This window comes from Sorex araneus, chromosome 4 (assembly GCF_027595985.1).
Source record: "Sorex araneus isolate mSorAra2 chromosome 4, mSorAra2.pri, whole genome shotgun sequence".
Taxonomy (NCBI): Eukaryota; Metazoa; Chordata; class Mammalia; order Eulipotyphla; family Soricidae; genus Sorex; species Sorex araneus.
In genome coordinates, this window is record NC_073305.1 from 222,741,516 (window position 1) to 222,762,864 (window position 21,349).

The following is a 21,349-nucleotide window of genomic DNA, read 5'->3' on the forward strand; positions in this document are numbered from 1 at the left end:
CCGCTGAGTTGCCCTTGGGCCCCCTTGCTGACCCGCAGGTGTCTGGCTGTGTGGGGCTGAGTTTCCGCAGCAGGAGTGGCTGCAGAGACCTGCCATGGACTCGCGCCTACTCCACTGCCTTCCCAGCTCACCCCAGGCCAGGTGACGTCAGGGGGAGCAAACAGGAGCTAGAGGGCCAGCTTGGGTGGTGACACTTTTATTCCAGCAGCTGCAGTCCGGCCGTCCCATCTGCCCCAGGGGACAGGGCACAGGGCGGCCTTGGGCGCTACAAGGCACAGCGGCGAGTCGTGCAGGGCACGGACCAGGAGCTCCGAGCTTAGGACCCGAGGTCCTCTGTGGCCAATTCTTCTGGTATCAAGCAGCCCACCACACCCCATCCTGCCAGGGAGAGGCTCCCCAAGCCCCACCCCTCCAGACTGGGCCCAGGGGCACTGCAGGCACACACCCACAACACCTCCTGTTCCAGCCAGCTGCCCCTGAGCCATTGGGGAGCTGTGGGTTAGCATGGGGGGTAGAGAGGAGGAAGAGAGGGAAGGGAGGAGTAAGGAAGGGAGCAGTGGCAGGAGAAAGAAGAGGAGAGGAGGAAGGAGAGGAGGGGAAAGAAGACTCCTTGGGATTCGAGGCAGGTGCGCGGAGGCTGGGGGTTGGGGGGAGCTGGAGTAGCTGAGTCCAGCACAGAGCCTGATGCGGAGCTAGAAGGCAGCAGGATAGGAGAGGGAGAGACCCTCAGGCAGGGCCCTGCAGACCACGGCCCCAGGTCAAGCAAGAGTCAGTGCAGAGACAGGACTGGAAGTGGCTTCCCGGCGTTTAACGTTTAATTCTGCAGCCCGAGCATGTCCACAGCTGTGCACTGCCGTCTAGCTCTCGCTCCAGTAGCGCAGACGGGAAAACCGGTCCTTGATGGCCTGCTCACTGTCCTCCTCGCCCTGGGCCAGGTGGACCACCCTGCTGGTGGAGATGAGGGCCCGGACCCCGTACTTGGTCACGGAGACCAGGCCCGAGGCATCTGGGCTGGTGGGGCCGGTCAGGACCACACAGGCAGCATGACGGCTGGGCTCCATGAGGACGGCTGTGGGGACAGGGCTGTGAGGGCCCAGGCCAGGTGGATAGAACCCAGGCCCACGCCCAGACGACTTACCACGGAAGGCGGTGATGTGGGCTGAGACGTTGGCCAGCTGCAGCAGGACGCTGGGCAGCGTGGGGTGGAACATGTACAGGCCATGCTGGGCCTCTCCGGGCTCCTGGGGCGAGGGACAAGGGCGTGAGGCTGCTGGCCGTGGCCTTACCAGGCCTGCATCCGGTGCATGGCAGGCACTCCACACAGCCACCACCGAGCTCTGGACCCTCCCGCTAAGCCCCCGTGGTCTTTCCTGTGTCTGCTCTTCCCTGTATCTTCCCTGGCCCCAGGGCTCCCAGGGTACTGGCAGTCTGAAGCTGTGTCCTGTCTCTAGGCCTGCCTGGCACGGGACATCCCCTGCGCCTGCGCCACTGCACCACCAGTACCGTCTCATTGGTGCCAACAGGCTGGTGAAGGCCCCAGAAGAAGAAGGCGGAGCGGTGGTCTGCGGTCAGCAGGCTGGCCGAGTGTGGGTCTCCAGGCGAGCGGGGGAGCATGTGGCTCCACAGAACAGCTCCGGAACTGAGGTCCAAAAGCAGGATCTGGGGAACGAGACAGTGAGGGGCCAGAGGACAGGGCTGGAGGGCCGCATGTCCTCGATCACTGCCCCGCAGCCCTGGCTGTGCACCTGTCTGTCAGTGCTGGTGCCATTCTCGATGACCACAGCCCAGGCATCTGGCTTGTAGTGGCCAAAGACAGGTTTCCTGGAGGAAGAGTAAATGGAGCCTGCTGGGGCTCTGAGGGACAACGCGTGCCCGCCCCTTAGCTGCTGTGGCTGAGGGTTGACCCTGGGCCCTCCAGGGCGAGGCAGCAGCACACAAGCCCCTGGCCACCCCCAGGGCTGCAGGGAGGGCTGGGATATTCCCTGCAGGAAGGCCTTGTACCTCAGGACCTGGCTGGCGTGGAAGATCCACCTGGGTGCCAGCTTCTGTCCGTCCAGCAGCATGCATGCCTCCGAGCCCACGAGCAGCAGGTCCTGGCCCACTGTTCCTGGGACCTTCACCAGGTAGCGGATGGCCCCGGTGCTGAAGGAGGAAGCAGGCCACCCATGCCTGCGTGAGGCCTGCGCCCCATCAGAGCCAGGGGTCCAGAGCCCAGCCATGCCTGCTCGGGGCCCGGCACCTGTACCCACCTGCGTAGCAGCAGGCTTTGTGTGCTGGCGTTGAGGACGGCCTCCCACTCTGGGTCCCTCCTCAGCGGGCTCTCCCTTCCAGTCACCTCCTCAGACAGGGCCTTCATGGAGGAGCCGCACAGGGACCCCCCTGCTCCGACACAGGCTCCCGTCACGGGGGTCTGGGGAGGCACCCTGCCCCTCTCTCCAGGCTGCCGAGCTCAGTCCCATCTAGCAGACTCACCGCAGGGGAAGAGGACATAGTGGGCATCGGCCCTGGTGACGTGCAGGGGGCCACCACTCATCCTATCCACACTGAGGCTGCCTGGCTGACCAATCTGCTGCCCGGTGCTGCCCGAGTACATGTAGCCTTTGACCTGGAGCAGGTGCGAGTGGAGCGCGGTCAGGCCTTGCCAGGCTCCAGGGCTTCCTGCTTGCACTGAGGATCCACCATCAGGCCCCAAGCGTCTCAAAGCACAGGTGCCGAGTTCTGCTATCCCCCCTCCCACCCCAGGGCCCAGCCATGGGCAGGAACAGTGACTGCTGTCCTCAAGGCACCCACTCTGTGCTGGTCTGCAGGGGCAGGTGATTGCTCGGTCGCCCCCACTGTGCCTGGGGAAGGGCAGTACCTCCGTTCCCTCCTGGGTGAGAACCAGCAGGTCTGGGGAGCTGTCGGCATCAATGTCGGGGACCTGCAGCAGCGCGCTCAGGATGGAGGCGTTTCTGGCTCTGCCTGGGAGGCTAGGGTGGCTCCACAGGGTCCCCCCTAGGGCAGGCACACGTCAGCGCACAGGGCTCCCACGGAAGGGACAAGCACCACTCCAGGGCACAGAGCTGCATGCCCTTCCCCAGGCCCATCCCCCGCTGACAGCAGGTGGGTGGCCAGGCTGACTCCCCAGGGAAAGGACTGACCGACATGCTGCCTCCAGAGCACCAAAGAGCCTGGCCCAGGGCTTGGGTGTGCAACCTCCTCTGCATCTGCATGCATGCACACTTGCACACACGCATGCACTCACCCCCCACACCTATGCAAACATGCACTCATCCCCCACACGCACACTCACCCACACCTATGCATGCATGCACTCACCTCCCCACGTGCACACTCATCCTCACACATGCATGCACACATTCACCCATACACATGCACACTCACACATGCACACTCACTCCCACACATGCATGCACTCACCCAGACCTACACATGCATGCATGCACTCAACCCCCGTATGCACACACCCATCCCTACACATGCAAGCACACCCCCACACTCACCCCCTACATGCATGCACACATTCACCCACACACATGAACACACACATGCACTCACACATGCACACTCACCCCCACATATGCGCACACTCACTCCCACATGCACACACTCACATTTGCAACTCACACACATGCCCACTCACCCACACACCTTCAACTCATCTACACATATGTATGCACATGCCCATGGATGCATTTTCATACACATACTCACACATGCACACACATATGCACACTCATATCTGCAACTCACACATATACCCACACGCTCACACAAGCAACTCACCCACACATGTATATACTCACACATAATTTCCACATATGCAAACAAACACATTTATACACACAAGTTCACACTTAACACAGAAACATACATACATGCCATGCTAACATGCATGTACGTACAAACATACATCCCACCCCCCACAATTCAGACATGCACACACATACATACTAGTAGACACACACACTCTCCCAGAAACACCCTCATGCACTCTAACACCCTCACACCTGGCCCAAAGAGAGGGCCCAGGACCTCTCTCCAGTTTAAGGAACTGAGCACCGGAGTTTGCCAGCAGCTCTTTGGACAGACACCTTCTCATCCAAACCTTGTTTCGGTTATTCTGGTTTTGGTTTTTGGGTCACACCTGGCAGTGCTCAGGGCTGACTCCTGACTCTGCCCTCAGGGATCACTCCTGGTGGGGCTCGGGGGACCCTATGTGGTGCCAGGAATGGAATCTGGGTTGAATGTATGCGAGGCAAGGGCCCTGCCTCTGTATCTCTCCAGCCACTTATCCAAAGACAGGGGCCACACCGGGGTGCTCGGGGACCACAAGGAGAGCTGGGATTCAAACCAATGCTGTCACGGCTATATTCAAGGCAAGTGCCTTAGCCCTGGCCTCTGTCCTCTCTCTCCGACCTTGACCCTTTTCTTCTTGAGCGATCTCCACCTGTGAAGACTAGTGCCAGGTATACAATCCTTGTGGCCAGCCCCTCAGGCCCAGGGATGCTCGTCCAGCACCCCGTGCTCAGAGCTCCCACACGTCCCACCCAGTGCTGAGGGGCCTGGGCTTGCCCCACAGCTGTAGAAGCTGCCAGCACCCCCACAGGTCACCATGGCCATTTGTTCGGGTTCCCCAACATGTACGATGTGGGATGCAGACAGGAGGTGGCAGTACACACAGCAGCAGTGAGGTGGGCAGTGCTCCACCCGGGCTGAATCTCCCTGCGGCCCCAGTGCACCACCTGAGCAGGCAGACGGGCAGAGCCCCACCCCTGAAGGCAGCACTCGAGCAGCCAACCTGTGGCGGAGTCCACGGCCATCAGGGAGCTGGATCTTCCCAGGAGAAAGCAGGCAGGGGCCACCGCACGGGGTCCTGGAGGGGGGTCAGCACAGTCCACGAGGGCCCTGTCCTGGGCGGCTGGCCTCTCCCAGAGTATGCTGCCATTGGCTCCTGACAGGGCGGCCACGAAAGTGCAGGGCGAGGCGAAGCCTGGGCAGAGGGTGAGCAGGTGGTGGGCGCTGGGGCTCCCACCCACAGCCTCTACTGCCCCAGGCCCCACCCCACAGGCTCTGGGGTCGTCCTTGGGATGCCGAGGCCTGCGGCTGCCCCCAACTTAGGAGGGTGACGCCCATGCCTGCCCCCACCACAGACCAGGAAGGTCCCCACCGTTCACCTTCCTCCGAGCAGGGTCTGCTGGACGCGTTGCTGCTGTTTGTGCTCTTATAAAGAATGAGGATGTCTTGGATTCTGTCCCTGTTCACGTCTTGTATGCCCAGGAAGTCGTAGGTGACTAAGAAACAAAACCACAGAGGGCTCTTCAGTAAGGGACGCCACTGTGAGCAGGCCCCTTGCTGCCATTTCCATCAGTCCCGGCTCGGCCAGCTCAGGTGTCAACACTCAGACTCCCACCCTCTGAAGCCCTCTCAGCGAGGGGTCAGATGGTGACCTGCCCTCTTTCAGGCCAAGTCCTAGGACTGTGGCACTGCTAGGCATGCCCTGGGACCCAACCCTGATACCACATCACCTCCCAAGCACTGCCGGCCATGGCCCTGGAGATCCCCCTGGATTGCTATGTCCTCCTGTAGGTCACCTGAGTCTGACTGAGGTGGCCCGAGGGGCCCCCAGTACAGAAAGGCCTGAGCAGTATTCCACTCTGGAGTCCTGGCATTGAGTTGCTGGCCCAGCTGGCCCTGAGCATTGCTTGAGAGTCCCCAAACAAAAAAAGACAAGCAAAAAAAAAAACCACCCAGAATAAAAGTAATGGAAGTGGACTCTTTATACACAAAATTAAATTTAAAAATGGGTCAACATGTTAAAACTATAGGGGCTGGAAGATGGCTCGAAGGGCTGGGGCACAGGTTTGGCTTGACACAGAAGCAGAAAGAGAACCTGGATTTTATCAAGCAGTGCACCCAAAGACACTGGAGCCAGGCCCAAGGCAGTTCAGCAACACAGCACCTTGCACATACTCATGTGCATGCGCACGCACGCGCGCGCGCGCACACACACACACACACTCCCACTTATGCATATATGCTCACACACTCGTGCACACACACATACTCACGCACTCACATTTTTGCACACTTGCACACTCACACACTCATGCACACACACTCACACGCTCACACACATATACATTCACATACACTTGTGCATCACACTCATTCACTCACACAAAGCAAAGACAAACAGCAAATGATTCACCTAGGGAGAATCTGGGAGTCTGGGTGAACAGAACAAGTGGGGTTAGGGAAATGGCTCAGAGGGTCCAGCAGAGGCCAGCAAGCACAGGGCCCTTGGGGATGCCGGCACCATGTAGCTCACCCAGTGCCACCGTGGGTAGCCCCAGTAGCTCTCTGCAAGGATTATCTGTGCTGGAGAGTTGGGGCCCAGGTACCCCCAAGGGTAACTAAGCCCATAGTATAGAGAACAGACTGTGGGTACAGAGTGGAGGGGGGTGGCGGGGACATAAGGCACAAACCCAGCTTAAAAATCAGTGAAACTAACTGCCTGTTTTAACTTCAATTCCTCCTCATGGGGCTGGAGCAATAGTACAGCAGGAGGGTGTTTGTCTTTCACGCCGCTGACCCAGGGTTGCTTTCCCTCAGGGACCATGAAGAACTCTGAGCAGAGAGCCAGGAGGAAGCCCTGAGCACCACCGGGTATGGCTCAAAACCAAACACATTCTCCTGGAAAGAGAAATGTCCTGCCTACGGAAGGTGACCAGTGCTGACGTGGCGCCCCATGGAACCCGAGGCCTGTGTCTGCAACACTGATGAGACGGAACTGTGGATTCAAAAGCAGAGAGATGGCCAGGCATGCAGTCAGAAGCAGGGCACAGGCTGAATCCCAACTCTAAAGCAAAGAGATGACGGAAGTGTGAAGTGGACTGGGAGCAGCACCACACCCCTGGCTGGCAGGGAAGGCATCGGGACAAGCAGACCAGCATTGAACTGAGCCTCGGGAAGGTGAGACAGACCAGCAACACCACTCCCTGGGCCTGGACCACAACAGCCCTGCTCACTGCACGCTGCAGCTCCCGGGGGGGGGGGGAGCCCCCGTGTGTCGAGGGGGAGGTCCGGTCCTGTAGGGAATATTCATCATCTGCAAAATGCAGAGACATTCAACCCAAGCTATCACATGGACAGACTTCCACCTACATGAGTGAGGCATCACACAGGGAAAGTGATGGCAGGCCTCATCTTCTGCCCGAAAGGCAGAACGTGGGCAGGGGGCACAGGGGCTGGAATCTGGAGTGTGGTTCAGAGTTCTGACTCAGAATGAAACTTCTGAGTGAGGCCTGTGTTCGAGCAGGAGCTAGGGGCTGAACCAAGACTGAGCTCCTCCTCTGAGCCCCACTGGTCCCAGATGACCCAGACAGGGATGAGTGCTCCCAGCTCTGAGAATGTTTCCCCACCGCACAGCTGCATATGTTCCAACAGTGAGAATGGCACTTTGGGGGTGGGTATGAACTTCCAGTTAAGAAGCCACACCCATGGGACACCCTCTCCCAGGAAGCTGGCCACCAAAGCCAGTCTGCCTGTGCAAAAGTTTCCCAGCACCTGGCAAGCTGGGGTCCCAGCAGTTGGTCGGCAGGGCCTGCTCAGTTAGGGCGAGCTGGCACTCAGTGACACCACACTGTCCCTCTCAGGGGAGCCAGGTACCTGGACACAGCCCTGAGTCAAAAGCACTCTTGCGGGCAGCCTTGGGAAGGTTTGTGTACTGGGTCCAGTCCCACCAGCCTCGGGAAGGTCTGTGGCTGATCCAGTCCCACCAGCTGTGGCTCAGCCATCTCTGCTTGTTGGCCATACCTACCAGGTCTTACTCCTGGCTCTGTGCTCAAAGATCATTCATGGCAGGGCTCAGGGGACCATATGTGGTACCAGGGATGGAACCTGGCACCAAAAGGTGAGTGCCCTCCCCACCGTATTATGGCTCTGGCCTCATTTCTGTTTTAATTCAGAACAGTGACCAAGTAGGCGACTAGGCTGTGCTGACCCTACCCTCCATTTGTCAATGGTGGGAGGCCCCTTCACAGCTCCCCTGCTTTTTGGGGGGTTACACCCTGGCAGAGCTCACGGAACCATTTGGTCAGTGCTGGGGATTGAACCTGGGTCTCTTGCATACAAGGTCTGTGCTCAGTCCTTTGAGCATCTCCCCAACCCAGTGCCCCACTCCTGGGGGGAACTCTGTCATTCCCCTGAGTCCGGGGATGGCGGTGGGCACCGGACCCTGGTGCAGCGTGTGCCCCAGGCTCTGGGCACAGGCTCACCTGCTTGGCTGAAGTTGATCCTCCACGTCCCCTGGGACGCAGACCTCTCTGGGCAGGGGACGATGAAGGAGACCACGAAGACTGTGAAGAGGCAGATGAAGAGAGAGAGGAAGAAGACCACTGTGCGGCAGCGGGAGAGGCGGGACAGCTGTGGGGTCCCCTTCAGGGGGTCCTCCTTGCCCGCCTGCGTTCCCAGAGTCCCCTGCAATTTCCTGTCTTCATTTTTCAAGGGGCGGATCTCAGCTTCCAAGTCCTTGTGCTCCATCATCTGTGCACATTCCCACGGCCTCGGGTCCCTGCGGGCAGAGGAGGGGCTGAGGAGGGCAGAGGGCCGCCGGTAGGCAGTACCGAGCTGCCCCTCAGCCAGAAAGCGAAAGCAGGGAACCCTGGGGTCACAGGGTCACTGGGAGGCACGGCAGGTGTGTGGGGCCAGTGGGCAGGAAATGCTTTCCTGCAAGTCCTGCCTGCTGACGTCGTGTGGGCCCAGCCCAGGTTAAACATTCACTCGCCCTGGGACTCCAGGTGCAGAGCCAGAGCGCAGCAGAAAGGGGGTCAGAAGCCCCCGCCGCCGTCCAAGGAGAGCCCAGCTTGGAGCGTCCAGCTGGGGTGGGCCTTGGGGCCCAGCCTGGCCTCACTGTTGTGTGTGGGGGAGAGCGCTCAGAGGGCTGCTTTTTGGGTCAGAGTCTCATTTCCTAACTCTTAAGTGTTTCTGCGTAATTAACAAAAGGAACTTGTGAAGTCCCGGTCATGTACCCACGAGAACAGCTTTTATTTAAAGAAGGTGGGGAGGGGCTAAGGGGAGCTGGGGCTGAAGGCAAGGGCTTGCCCATGGCCATGTGGGTGAGATGCCCAGCACCCCCGGGGTGACCAGGGACCTGAAAGCACAAGGCTCGCACAGTGACATGCCTCAGACTCTTGTACTGGCATTGAGCTTCTGGCCTGGCTGGCTGGCTATTGTCAGAGGTTCCCAGGTCTCCTTGGGGGGTGCCCTCCCCCACCAAGTCAGGCCACAGTTCAGGAAGGGCACCCACCTTGGCAGTGTCTGGCTGAGTGGCCCCAGTAAACCCGGGGCACTACTGCCAGGGTCCCTAACACCACAGTCAAGCGTGAGCCCCGAGACATGAGAACCACGACAAAGGGCAGGGGACACACAGCATTCCTAGAGGGCCCGGCCCAGGGGCAGGAGTGATAGCACAGTGGGCAGAGCACTTGCCTGCCATGTGACCAACCCAGGTTTGGTCCCTGGCACCCCATATGGTGCCTTGAGCCCACCAGGAGTTATCCTTGAGCACAGAGCCAGGAGTGAGCCCTGAGCACCGCCCCGTGTGGCCCTCAACAAAACAAAACAAGAATTCCTAGAGGATCCAGCACTTCCAAGCCAGGTCTAGGCCCAAGAGAACTGAAAAGAGGTTGGCCGACCCCAACACACACACAAGCTGCTGACAGCTTTGTTTCTCACAACCGCCCACAGTCAGCATCACAGGAGCAGAACGGGGTTCATGGGCACGGCAGAGCATGGCTTTACCTTGAAGCCCGACACACCCTGATACAGATACACTCTGAAAACAAGCTGCCTACTGCAACAACACAGACCTGGAGGCACACAACCCCGACATCCCGAATGTAAGGGGGAGCAGCCAGCCTCAGGCAGGGCAGTGACCGGTGGGGTGGGTGGTCCAACAGCAGAAATGCACCAACTGCTCCCCCTTGGTGTTTTACATTGTGTATTTTACAATTAAGATGTAAAGCAAGCACATTTGTGAACCTTCGTCAGCACTGGGACACGAGTTTTCACATTCTGAAAGTCAGAGAGGGCAAACCTGTTAAATATAGAAGTCAGCAGAGCACGGGACACGGGCTCAGAGCAAGGTCTTCTACCCTGGGAAGGGTCTGAGCCTCCCAGGCGTGACCGCCAGGGAAGGAAGTGGGCACTTGAAGACCAGCAGTGAGAAGCAGCCAGCTGTGCTCTGCACCACAGTGGCGTTTGCGTTTCTTTGCCCAGGAGCCTGTGTCCACCCGCCCATGCCCCCCAGCTCCAGACCTGCCGAGGCAGGAGTGGCTAAGGTCAGGACCCGAGGGTGGTGCAAAATGGCTTTATTATTGGCGTCAGGGTTACCTCGGGAGGAGGTGTTCGGACATCTGGGGCTCCACCAGCAAAACTTGGATGACGGGGCCCGAGGATATGATGCTGTTTGAGGTGTGAAGAATTCAACAGGGGTTGGGTAAGCACCTGAACCTGCACTCTGTACCATCTCTCCACTTCCTCCTTCATATTGGTTTACTTTTTGGGCCACAGCCTGTGGTGCTCAGGGATTACTTTTGGCTCTGGGCTCAGAGATTACTCCCGGGGTTGCTCAGTGAACTATATGGAGTGCCAGGGATCAAACCCAGGTCTACTTCCACACTGTCCTCTCTCCAGGCCCTGCCTCCTTTACACTTTTAAGCTAGCAATAAATGTGCTTCCACTTTTTTGTTGGTGGGCCACACTTGACAATGCTTGGGCGTTACTTCTGGCTCTGTACTCAAAAATACCCTCTGGTGGTGCTCAGGGGACAATATGGGATGCCAGGATTTAAACCCAGTTTGGTCATGTGCAAGGCAAGCACCCTACCTACCGTACTACTGCTCCGGCTCCTGATTCAACATATTTTGAAAGTAGAAAAGTTTATTGGAAAGTAGAAGAGAAAGGAAAGGGAATTCCCATATAGAGGAGGTACTCAGTATAGGAGTAAGTTGTTTCAACTTTTTTTTTTTTTTTGGCTTTTTGGGTCACACCTCGCGATGTACAGGGGTTACTCCTGGTTCATGCACTCAGGAATTAACTCCTGGCAATGCTCAGGGGACCATATGGGATGCCTGGAATCGAACCCGGGTCGGCTGTGTGCAAGTCAAACGCCCTACCCGCTGTGCTACCACTCCAGCCCATTTCAACACTTTAAAGGGGTACAAGTTTAATTGCTTCTTCCTCTGAGGCCCTCAGGATTGTGAGGAAATTTGGTGCTAACTCCTTGTAGGTCCCCAGGTACTCTGTGCTAACGAGCTTGCTCTGTGGCTTTACAGGGACTAGAAAAGCTGCATCATCTGATTTCGCAAAAGGAAAGTGAGCCAGCACCATTCTCGCACCTGCTGTTATTGACCATGGCAGACGTTGCGGCAGGCCCCAGTTGCTGACCTGCTTTTCTCCGGAGGTTGCCTGGGAAAGACGTTCCCCTGCCATGCAGCCCTGCCAGCTACAGAAGTAGGCAGCCTCCAAATAACCAGGGCCAACAGTGAGGAACCAAGTCCCTGGCTTATACCTGGCAGTGCTGTGGCAGGGAGGCAGGGACTCACACTCAGGGTCCCCACTTCAACCATCTTTCCAACCTTAAGGGTAAAATGCTGTGGATTATGACCTAGTTCCACTCCACACACACACATTATATGGGGAGCAGCTGCAGCTTAGACTGGAGGGGAGGCTCTGGGTCACACGTGGGGCCAGAGGGAGAGTACAGAGGGCCAGGTGCTTGGCTGCAGACCCAGTACAGCCCCTTCCCACACTCCCTGAGCATCCCCAGGGGTGATGCCTGCAGTGACCAGGAGTGAGTCCTGAACACCGCTGGGTGTGGACCAAACAAAAGTGGCTGGGACAATGGGATTTCAGGCACCCTCTATTTTTCCCCTTTTCCCCTGCAGCACTCCAGAGGCTCTGCATCAGGACCAATGGCAGTTTAGTACAAGGTCAAAGTGCAGGCCCGGGGCTGGAGCGATAGCACAGTGGGTAGGGCGTTAGCCTTGCACGTGGCCGACCCGGGTTCGAATCCCAGCATCCCATATGGTCCCCCAAGCACCGCCAGGAGTAATTCCTGAAGCCAGGAGTAACCCCTGAGCATCGCTGGGTGTGACCCAAAAAGCAAAAAAAAAAAAAAAAAAAAAAAGTGCAGGCCCCTGGGATTGGGTGTAAATGTCTGCAACTGTTCCCACTTCCTGCTGCGTTCCACTCTGTGGCACTTGTCCCCCTTACAGTGGAGAGTCCATGAGGTTTGAGTACTCTGTTTTTCATCTTCTATAGGGTCAAAAATCATCAGAGATGACTGGAGAGGCAAAATAAAAGTTGGGGCTTCTGGAGACCAGGAGCCAGTTCGGCAGGTTCGTTGTCTATGAGTCCCATTCCCAGGGTTCCCAGGAAGACCTGAGAGATCCTGCTTCCCATGGCCCTGGTCGTTCTGCAGGGGCTGTGATGCCAGGGCCAGCAGGGCAGTGCGTTCTGCTGAGATTCTGGCTGAGATACAGAACAGGGCATGGTTTTGTGAACACGGAATAAGCATGGTATGCAATTGGCTGAGTGTCTGGCCCCTGCCAAGTGGAGCCAAGGGTTTGACGACGCCACAGTGGTCCGAGAATGTGGACTGGGCTATCGCTGCATGTCACACACAGACATATTCGCCTTTCTTACTTCCATTTGTCCACTTCTTCGTGTGGCTACAAAGACAGCGTACGTGAGGGACCCATGTGTGAACATGTACTCTTCCATGGTGCCACGCTCCTGTACCTGTTAAGGGGTCATCCCTGCAGTGCTAAGTGGGGGGATCAAGTGAGGGCCTCACACACGCTGGCCCATGCCTGTCACTTGAGCTATATCCCTGACTCTCTTACTTTTTATTTTGGAACCCAAACTTTGTAATATTTCTCCAACCCATTTTTTTAAGTGAAGCAAGGTAGTCTTTATAGAACTAAACTTGCTTAGAAAGATGTGAGAGGAGAGCCAGTGACAATACAGTGGGTAAGATGCTTGCCTTGCATGCGGCTGACCCAAATTCAATTTCCAGCATCCCTTATGGTCCCCCAGCACTTCAAGGAGTAATTCCTGAGTGCTGAGCAAGGAGGAACCCAAGCATTGCTTGGAGTGGCCCCAAAACCAAAAGCAAAAAGAAAGATGTGAGAGGAGAGGCACTAGAAAGTACTGCAGGTAGGGTGTTTGCCTTGTACTGGCCAACCTGGGCTTCCCAGCATCCCATATGGTCCATGGAGCACCACCAAAGTAATTCCTGAGCAGAGAACCAGGAGTAATCCCTAAGCATCACCAGACATGGGCCAAAAACCAAAACTAAAACCAAAACCAACAATAAAGATATGAGAAGAAAGAGGGGAAATTTGTGTTCAAGAGAGGACACAAGGGGCTAGAGCGATAGCACAGCAGGTAGGGTGTTTGCCTTGCATGCAGCCGACCTGGGTTCGATTCCCAGCATCCCATATGGTCCCCTGAGCACCACCAGGAGTAATGCCTGACTGCATGAGCCAAAAGAGTAACCCCTACATTGCTGGGTGTGACCCAAAAAAAGCAGGAAAAAAAAAAAAGAGAGAGAACACAGGCTTCTCCAGAGTGGAAAAAATAAGCAAAGAAAATATACAGACAAACAGTAACATACATGCTCAAGACAAAGTCTCTCCAACCCTAAGTACACTTTTCTTGGGGGGAAAGGGTATTTGGGCCACACCCCGGCTGTGCTTAGGACTTCCTCCTTCCTCAGGGAGCACTCACAGTGGGACTTAGGGGACCACATGTCGTGCCAGGGAGCAAATCAGGGTTGGCAGCAACAAAGCAAGTACTTTAACCCCTATAATATCTCTGGCCCTCCTAATTACTTTTTAATGGACTTAAAAAAACATAAAAGTTCTAGCAAGAGCAGAGGAAATATGCCAGCACAGATGGCTGGTAATTGCACAGATAATTTGAAGGTAAGAGATTTCATTTTAATTTTTTTTGCTTTTTTTTTTTTTTGGGTCACACCTGGCGATGCACAGGGGTTACTCCTGGCTCTGCACTCAGGAATCACCCCTGACTGTGCTCAGGGGACCATATGGGATGCTGGGATTTGAACCCGGGTCAGCCGCGTGCAAGGCAAACGCCCTACCTGCTGTGCTATCTCTCCAGCCCCTCATTTTATTTTTAAATGGCAAAAATTCAATAAATTTTCCTTTTTAGGAGAAAAGGTCATTTCAGGTACTTTAAAAAGAAGTTTCTGGGGCTAGAGAGGTAGTTCAGCAGCAGCACTAAGATGCTTGCTCTAACAAAACAGGAACAAAATAAATCAAATAAAAAGCAAAACCAAACAAGACAAAGAAAACAAGAGAAGTGTCTGAATAGTACAGCAGTAAGGTGCTTGGGAACACCCCAAGTACCTCCAGGTGTGGCCCCCTAAAGAAAAGCAAAAAAATGGGAAATGCAAAATCCCTAAGTTTTTAAAAAATATTCATACGCCATACATTTGACAAAGAGCTAATCCAAGGTATATAAAGAATTCACAAAACTCCACAACAAAAGTCAGTGAGGGATTCCCAATACCATGGAAGCACTGGCAGTCACCCCCATGAACCAACCCAGTGCCACCATGTTAGCTCTATCTGCCTTGCTGCAGTTAATGGGCTGGAGTGATAGCACAGCGGGTAGGGCATTTGCATTGCACATGGCCAACCTGAGTTCTATTCCCAGCATCCCATATAGTCCCCTGAGCACTGCCAGGAGTGATTCCTGAGTGCAGAGCCAGGAGTAACCCCTGTGCATCGCCGGGGGTGACCCAAAAAGGAAAAAAAAAAAGCTGCAGTTAAGTTTGGACCCGTGCATGGCTGAACAGACCATGGCAAATCGGAGGGACACAGGGTTGGCCTATACCCGCCCAAGCAGAGTCCCCGGCAGCTGCTTGCTTCCACAATCTAAAATTGCCACCATACCCCCAGTCTGACTCCACTGTCTCAGGACGAATCTCACTAAGACATAATCTGCTGAAAATTCTGGTATGCGGGTTTTGTGACTGAAATCTTCAGGCTTTCTCGGGGTGGGATGGGTTGCCTCCCTCCACCTCCTTGTGCTTCCGGAAGCCTTGGCAGTCACATCCACACACCAAAGCTTCCACCCAATTGAAATGCTACTCCAGCCTTACTGTCCTGATAAAAGTACCGAATTCCCTGAACAAACACCATGACCTCTTAGCAGCTGTATTGCAAACCATAATGCAGGAAAAGAAAAGGAGAGAGAGAGCAAGAAGGAAAGTGCCTCCCATAGAGGGAGGCTGGGGATAGGGGTGGAGAGGTTGGGGGATGATGGTGGGGAAGCGGGGGACATTGGTGGTGGGAAATGTACACTGGTGGAAGGACGGGTGCTGGATCATTGTATGATTGAAACCCAATCATGAACAGCTTTGTAGTGTTTTATCTCATGGATAGCCAATTAAAAAATTTTAAAAAAAAGAACCACTGGAGCTGGAGCGATAGCACAGCGGGTAGGGTGTTTGCCTTGCACGCGGCCGACCCGGGTTTGATCCCATATGGTTCCCCAAGCACTGCCAGGAGTAATTCCTGAGTGCAAAGCCAGGAGTAACCCCTGAGCATCGCTGGGTGTGACCCAAAAAGCAGAAAAAAAAAAAAAAGAACCACTTACTGGAAAAATACAGTGAGGGGGAGAACTAAACATACACATCACTTAGAGGTACATGAGAAAAAGTACACGGCCTATCTGAAAAAGGCCAGCAGCAAATGCTGGGGAGAACGCAGAGCAAGGGCCCTCACTTACTGTGGGACTTAAAGGGATCAGCCTCTACGGGAAAGTGTGGTATGTCTTGAAAAATTAAAAAGACTAACCATAAGATTCAGCAATTCCTCTCCTAGGTATCAGTCCAAATGAAACAGTAACACTGATTTTGAGAAGATATGCAAGGAACCTATGTTCCTTGCAGCAATATTCACACTAGCCAAATCTGGAAAGAACTCCAATGGCCAAGCCAGAGTACGGGGGGAGGGGGGAGGTGGAAGGAAGCTACAGATGACAGAGGTGGAGGGTCTATGTCTGGGGCAGGTGGGTGGTGGTGAAGGTGCAATAATTTTGTGCATCAAAAACATTAGAGTTATCATGTGTGTAATCATGTTACTTAAATGACCAAAAAAAAAAAAAAGCTGTGGTCTACGCCCAGATAGAATATTTCTCAGCTATCAGAGACATGAAACCTTGCTGCTATTTCATCTTCTAGCATGGAGAGAGAACTATAGGGGCCATGATAAGAATAAATGCAAAGGAGGGGCCAGAGAAATACACTTGCCTGCAGCCAATCCAGGCTTGGTCCCCGGCACCACATGTGGTCCCCTGAACCCAAGAGTGATCCCGGAATGAAAAGCCAGGAGGAAGCCCTCAGAACTGCTGGGTGTGGCCCTCAAACCAAACTAAATAAATATAAAAATGAGAGAGAAACTGTAGATGGAGAAATGTGCTTCTTGCCATCTATTGTTTTCTTCCAATTATCTTTGCCGTCTGGGCTTGTGCTATGACTCATCCAGTGAGGGAGAGAATTTCAAGTTTTCCTATCTGCTGCTCTTGCCCAGCACAGGACCAAGGGCAGGTGTTCTTGGAGAGCACCACTGACCTGGCCCTTCACCTCCTCCCACCTGGCCTTTAGAGCAATCCTCAGACCCTTGCTGTGGCTGAAGAAAAGCTACTTACGGGCAGGACCTCTGCACTGTGCCTGGTGCCAAGTGGTTTAAGAATGTCTTTTATGGGGGCTGAAGCAATAGCACAGTGGGTAGGGCGTTTGCCTTGCACACAGCCGACCCGGGTTCGATTCCCAGCATCCCATATGGTCCCCTGAACACCGCCAGGAGTGATTCCTGAGTGCAAAGCCAGGAGTAACTCCTGAGCATCGTCAGGTGTTACCCAAAAAGAAAAAAAAAAGAAAGAACATCTTTTATGGGGCAGAGAGAGATAATACAGTGGGTAAGGCATGTGCCTTGCACACAGTTGACCTGGGTTCGAGCCCTGGCATCACACATTCCCCAAGCTCTGCCAGCAGTTACCCACAGAATCAGGAGTAAGCCCTAATCACAGTTGGGGGTGGCTCCAAACTAACAAATCTTTTATGGGCCTGAGATATACCTTGCCTAGCATGTTTTCAGCCCTGGGTTTGATCCCCCACACTCACACATACACTCATCACACACACAGTCACACCACACAGTCAAACAGTCACACCACACACACACACACATACACACAAATATACACATGGAGTCTTTGTATTAGGAGGTCTGTATTATAGCCAAGTGCTTCAAGAGCAACGGGAGACACCCACAGCTGCCACAGGGCAGCACTGGCCTTTTCTGTTGAGCAAAGCAGAAGCTGGACAATGACATTATAGTGTTTACAGCTGGATAACCACGTCCACTGTTCACCGAAAGGACAGGCACTTAATCATTGTTCAAATGAGAACAGATGTTCACCAAGATCCAGGATAAAGGTTAAGTTCTGTCTCTGAGTCTCTGCTGCGGCCACTTAAAACCTTCTCAGTGTCTTCCACTATCCTGCACATAAACCTCAATTTTTTTCCTTCTCTTTTTGGCTACACCCAGCAATGCTCAGGGATTCTCCTGGCTCCGCACTCAGGACTCACTCCTGGTGGCGCTCCGGGGACCATAAGGGATGCTGGGGAGTGAACCTAGGTTAGCTGCATGCAAGGCCAGCACCTTGCCCACTGTACTCTCTTCTCTCCAGCCTGAAACCCCTCCTGGAGGAATCAAGATCAAGAAAAACTCCTGTCTGCATTTCAGAAAAGAATCACATAGGAAAAATTCTGCAGGTTCACTCAGGAAATACGACACCTTTTCCTGATTGTAGTGGGAAATTTTACTCCCTTTACAGCCACAAATCCGTGTGACTTCTTGTCTTTCCAAGAAGTGGAGGTGGACTAGGAAAGCAAATGGTTCTTTTTGGGGGGAGGGGTAGGGGTTATAAGTGGTGTTGGGGGCTTCCAAGGCTCAGGGTCCTCAAAGCTGCACCCACCAATGCCAAGGAATCAAACCAGGGTTAGATGTATCTAAGCAAGTGCCTCAATCCCTGTATCATCTCTCAGACCTCAGAAAACAGGCTTGAGAAAATAAACTATTACTTGATGACCTTGAGACAAGTTGGCCTTAACTTCAATTCACTTTTTTTTGGAGCCATCCAGCTGTACTGGATGCCACCGCCTTTCAGCAGAGCGTGCTCCAGAGACCAGGTGGTGCCAAGGACTGACTAAATCTAGGGCCCACTCATGACAGCCATGTGCTGCCGTCCCGTCTGCTGAGTCTCCTTATCCTTTTCAAGTACAAGACAGGGCCAAGCAGACAGATCTAAGGGCTGGAGGAATCTGCACTCTCCATGCAGGAGTACTGGGTTCACCTTCTGGCACTGCTGGTCCCCTGAACAACACTGGGTGTGACCCTGAAACAAAACAACACAAAAGGGAAATACAGGTAACAAAGAGAATGTGGCAGAAGTAACTAGTAGAACCCCTAACTGAGTCATAAAGGCATTGTGGCTTTCACCTCTCTCTCATCACCAGCTCCAAAGAAGTACACCATGGTGGGGAGGATTGGCCCTAAAGCCAGGGCCACCCAGCAGAACAAAACCCCTGCCTCGGCCTGCTGACCAGTTACGGTGGCCTCCAGTTGTCCTCGTCACACATCCAGCCCCTGCCAGTGTCTTGATGGTGACCCCATCTGAGTCCCTGAACACAAATCTCACTGTGCCACTCAAGTTCCTGACCCAAATACCAATAATAAATGTCCATTAAGCTCTGGGCTGATGGACACAAACAGATGGCCTTGGGATCTGCAAAGAGCAGCTCTACTGGGCAGCAGACAGGGAGTCAGTAGCTGGGCAGGGAGCGTCCCAGCAAACCACCAAACTGGGCTTGCTGCCAGGAGCCTGGCGATCCTGGTCCTGGGCCCTGCCCGACCCTGTCAGGACCAGCAGCACCGTCCAGAGTTCCCAGGACGCTCCAGCTTTGAATGGGGCTGAGAGCAGCAGGTGACCGGGGAAGTGGTGAGCAGGTCCGCAGGGAGCCCGGACTCCCACCCTCCCTCCTTCCCTGCTCTGCGCTCTTCATCAGCAGTGCCAGGGATGAGGGGAAGCGGGGCAGCAGGCCCCTCTAACACAGCAAAGCCGTTTCACTAACACAGCAAAACCGTTTTTTTCGAGGGGGGTGTAGGTATCTCAGTTTCAGAGCCGCATGCACCTGGAAGGCTGTTCTGGTCCAGTCCGCTGGCCGCTGACAGCACACTCAGGGCAGGGTGGACCCGTGGGCAACCACAGCGCCGACCACCGGCGGGCCCATCAGCTAACGGCCTGGCCGCGCCCCTTCCCTCCCGACCGGCCCGGGCTAAGTCAAGGTCAGCGACCGGGTCCGGCCGGCGTGCGGCGACAGGCGGGCCTTGGCGCAGCTGCCGAAACAGGCTCTGTCGCGGTCACTTCTGCGGCACGGGGCACCTGGCGGCGAGGGCGCCACGGGGATCTGCCTGGGGCTCGGGAGGGCCGCAGGGAGCAGTGCTCGCGCTAGGGCTCCGGGCGGGACGAAGGCGCGGAGTCGGCGGAGGCCGGGGCGCTGAGAAGCCGGGGCCGGGCCGGCGGGCCGGGTCAGCGCCAAGGACCGCGACAGCCCGCGTGCACGCGCAGAGAGGATGGAGCGCGCTCACTCACCTGCCGCCGCCCGCGCCGTGCCGCCGCCCGCACCTGACGTCACATCCGGCCTCCGGGCGGGGCGGAAGCGCGCCGCCGGCCCCGCCCCGCGGTTGCTAGGTGACGCGGCGGGCCAGAGGCCCGGCGTCCCGTGCGGCCCCCGCTCCGAGCCGGATTGACCCCGGGCCAGCGGCCTCGCGGTGCACAGCTCCGGACTTGGGGCTGAGGTCTTGCCTCAGTGATGCGGCGTGCGGGACCTGACACTTCAGGGTGACTTCTGATCGACCGAAGTTTATACTTTGGGGGTGGATACGATTTGGGCCACACCCCGCGGTACTCAGGGATGACCCGGCCCCGGCGGTCCTTGCGCGACCCTGTGCGGTTCAGGAGATCGAAGCCGGTTCCGGTTCGGGTGTGTGCAGGAAAAGCCTCCTCCCCGCCTGTCTCCGCCCCTTGTAAAACGCGCTTGTATGAACCGTTTGGCTGGGTTGGCCGTAGGGGGTTGTCGTTTCCCTTCCGACTGGAGAGCCAAGAGCCAAGGACTCCTTGGGCTTCTGCTGCAGGGCAGGGATTTCCCCGCGGTACTCTCCAGCCCCTAGTCTTCACTGTCGGTGCATCCTCTGGCATAAACATGAGACAGAGTTGTGTTCCCACCGATAGCCAGAGTAGCCAGTCCCATGTTTTGTGCTCTTTTGCGTGACGATTTGTCATTCCCTCCATTAAGAGGCGGAGGCTTCTTCCCTCCTTCTTGAGCTACTTGGGAGTTTATGCATAGCCAGACCTCAGGGAACTTTCTGAAGCCAATGACTCAACATAGTTCCTGGAACTCTGCCCGCTGGGATCATGGCCCTCTGGCTGCCCTCTAGAGTCCCTGAGATGGACAGTGCACAATTCCTAACAAGATGTCACTCATCTAGAGGCCAGGTTAGGTTCCTTCTTTGTTAGTTGGTCATGGGGTACTCCCAGAGGCCAAAAGTGTGAACTGAGGGACAGAAGTGGTACAGAAGAATGTAGTAATGGGAGTCTGATATATCTTTCATGACATTTACTCCTCTTTAGTGCCTCTTGGACCTGATGTACTACTTCTGCTACACTATGGACTCTAGACTGGGAAAACCAACCTTTGACTTGTTGGTACTAATAGTAACCGGTTTAAGAGGAAAATCTGCTTTTTTTTTTTCTTTTTGGGTCACACCTGGCGATGCACAGGGGTTACTCCTGGCTCATGCACTCAGGAATTACTCCTGGCGGTGCTCAGGCGACCATATGGGATGCTCAGAATCGAACCCGCGTGCAAGGCAAACCCCCTACCCGCTGTATTATCGCAACAGTCCCGACAATCTGCTTTCAAGTAGCTTGTTTGCCTATGATCTGGCCCTTTGGTTACAAGTCTCCAAGACAGTCTCCAGTGCTCTTACCTCTTGATCTTCATACCCATATGTAATCTGCTCCAAAGTTGTGAACAAGAAGTCAGAGATAGTCCATGAACTAAGGGCCTTTGATTTAGCCCCTCGAGCAGCCAACCCTGGCACCACCAGGAGAGATTCCTGAGCACAGAGCCAGTAGTAAGCCCTGAGAACCACCTTGTGTGTGCAAAAAATAAAAAGAGCAACAA

The 21,349-nt window shown here is 55.2% G+C and overlaps 1 protein-coding gene across 1 annotated transcript; it reads right to left on the reverse strand.

Moving 5' to 3' along the window:
- Positions 1-176: 176 nt before the first annotated feature.
- Positions 177-19,919, reverse strand: FAM234A (family with sequence similarity 234 member A). The gene is made up of 12 exons (XM_004604221.2): positions 19,756-19,919; positions 8,280-8,575; positions 5,178-5,294; positions 4,802-4,993; positions 2,858-2,994; positions 2,473-2,605; positions 2,250-2,379; positions 2,002-2,142; positions 1,746-1,821; positions 1,504-1,659; positions 1,139-1,241; positions 177-1,069 (listed from the first exon to the last, which is right to left on the reverse strand). Exons 2-12 carry the CDS (start codon positions 8,545-8,547, stop codon positions 858-860), a joined length of 1,665 nt encoding a protein of 554 aa, XP_004604278.2. The 5' UTR covers positions 8,548-8,575; positions 19,756-19,919; the 3' UTR covers positions 177-857.
- Between the last annotated feature and the right edge of the window lie 1,430 nt (positions 19,920-21,349).

Coding starts and splice junctions, on each gene's coding strand:
- FAM234A (XM_004604221.2), bottom strand. CDS start 8,547: ATGATGGAGCACAAGGACTTGGAAGCTGAGATCCGCCCCTTGAAAAAT. Junction 2,143..2,249: donor CAAAGCCTGCTGCTACGCAG/GTGGGTACAGGT, acceptor TTCCTCCTTCAG/CACCGGGGCCATCCGCTACC. Junction 1,660..1,745: donor GCACCAGCACTGACAGACAG/GTGCACAGCCAG, acceptor CTCGTTCCCCAG/ATCCTGCTTTTGGACCTCAG.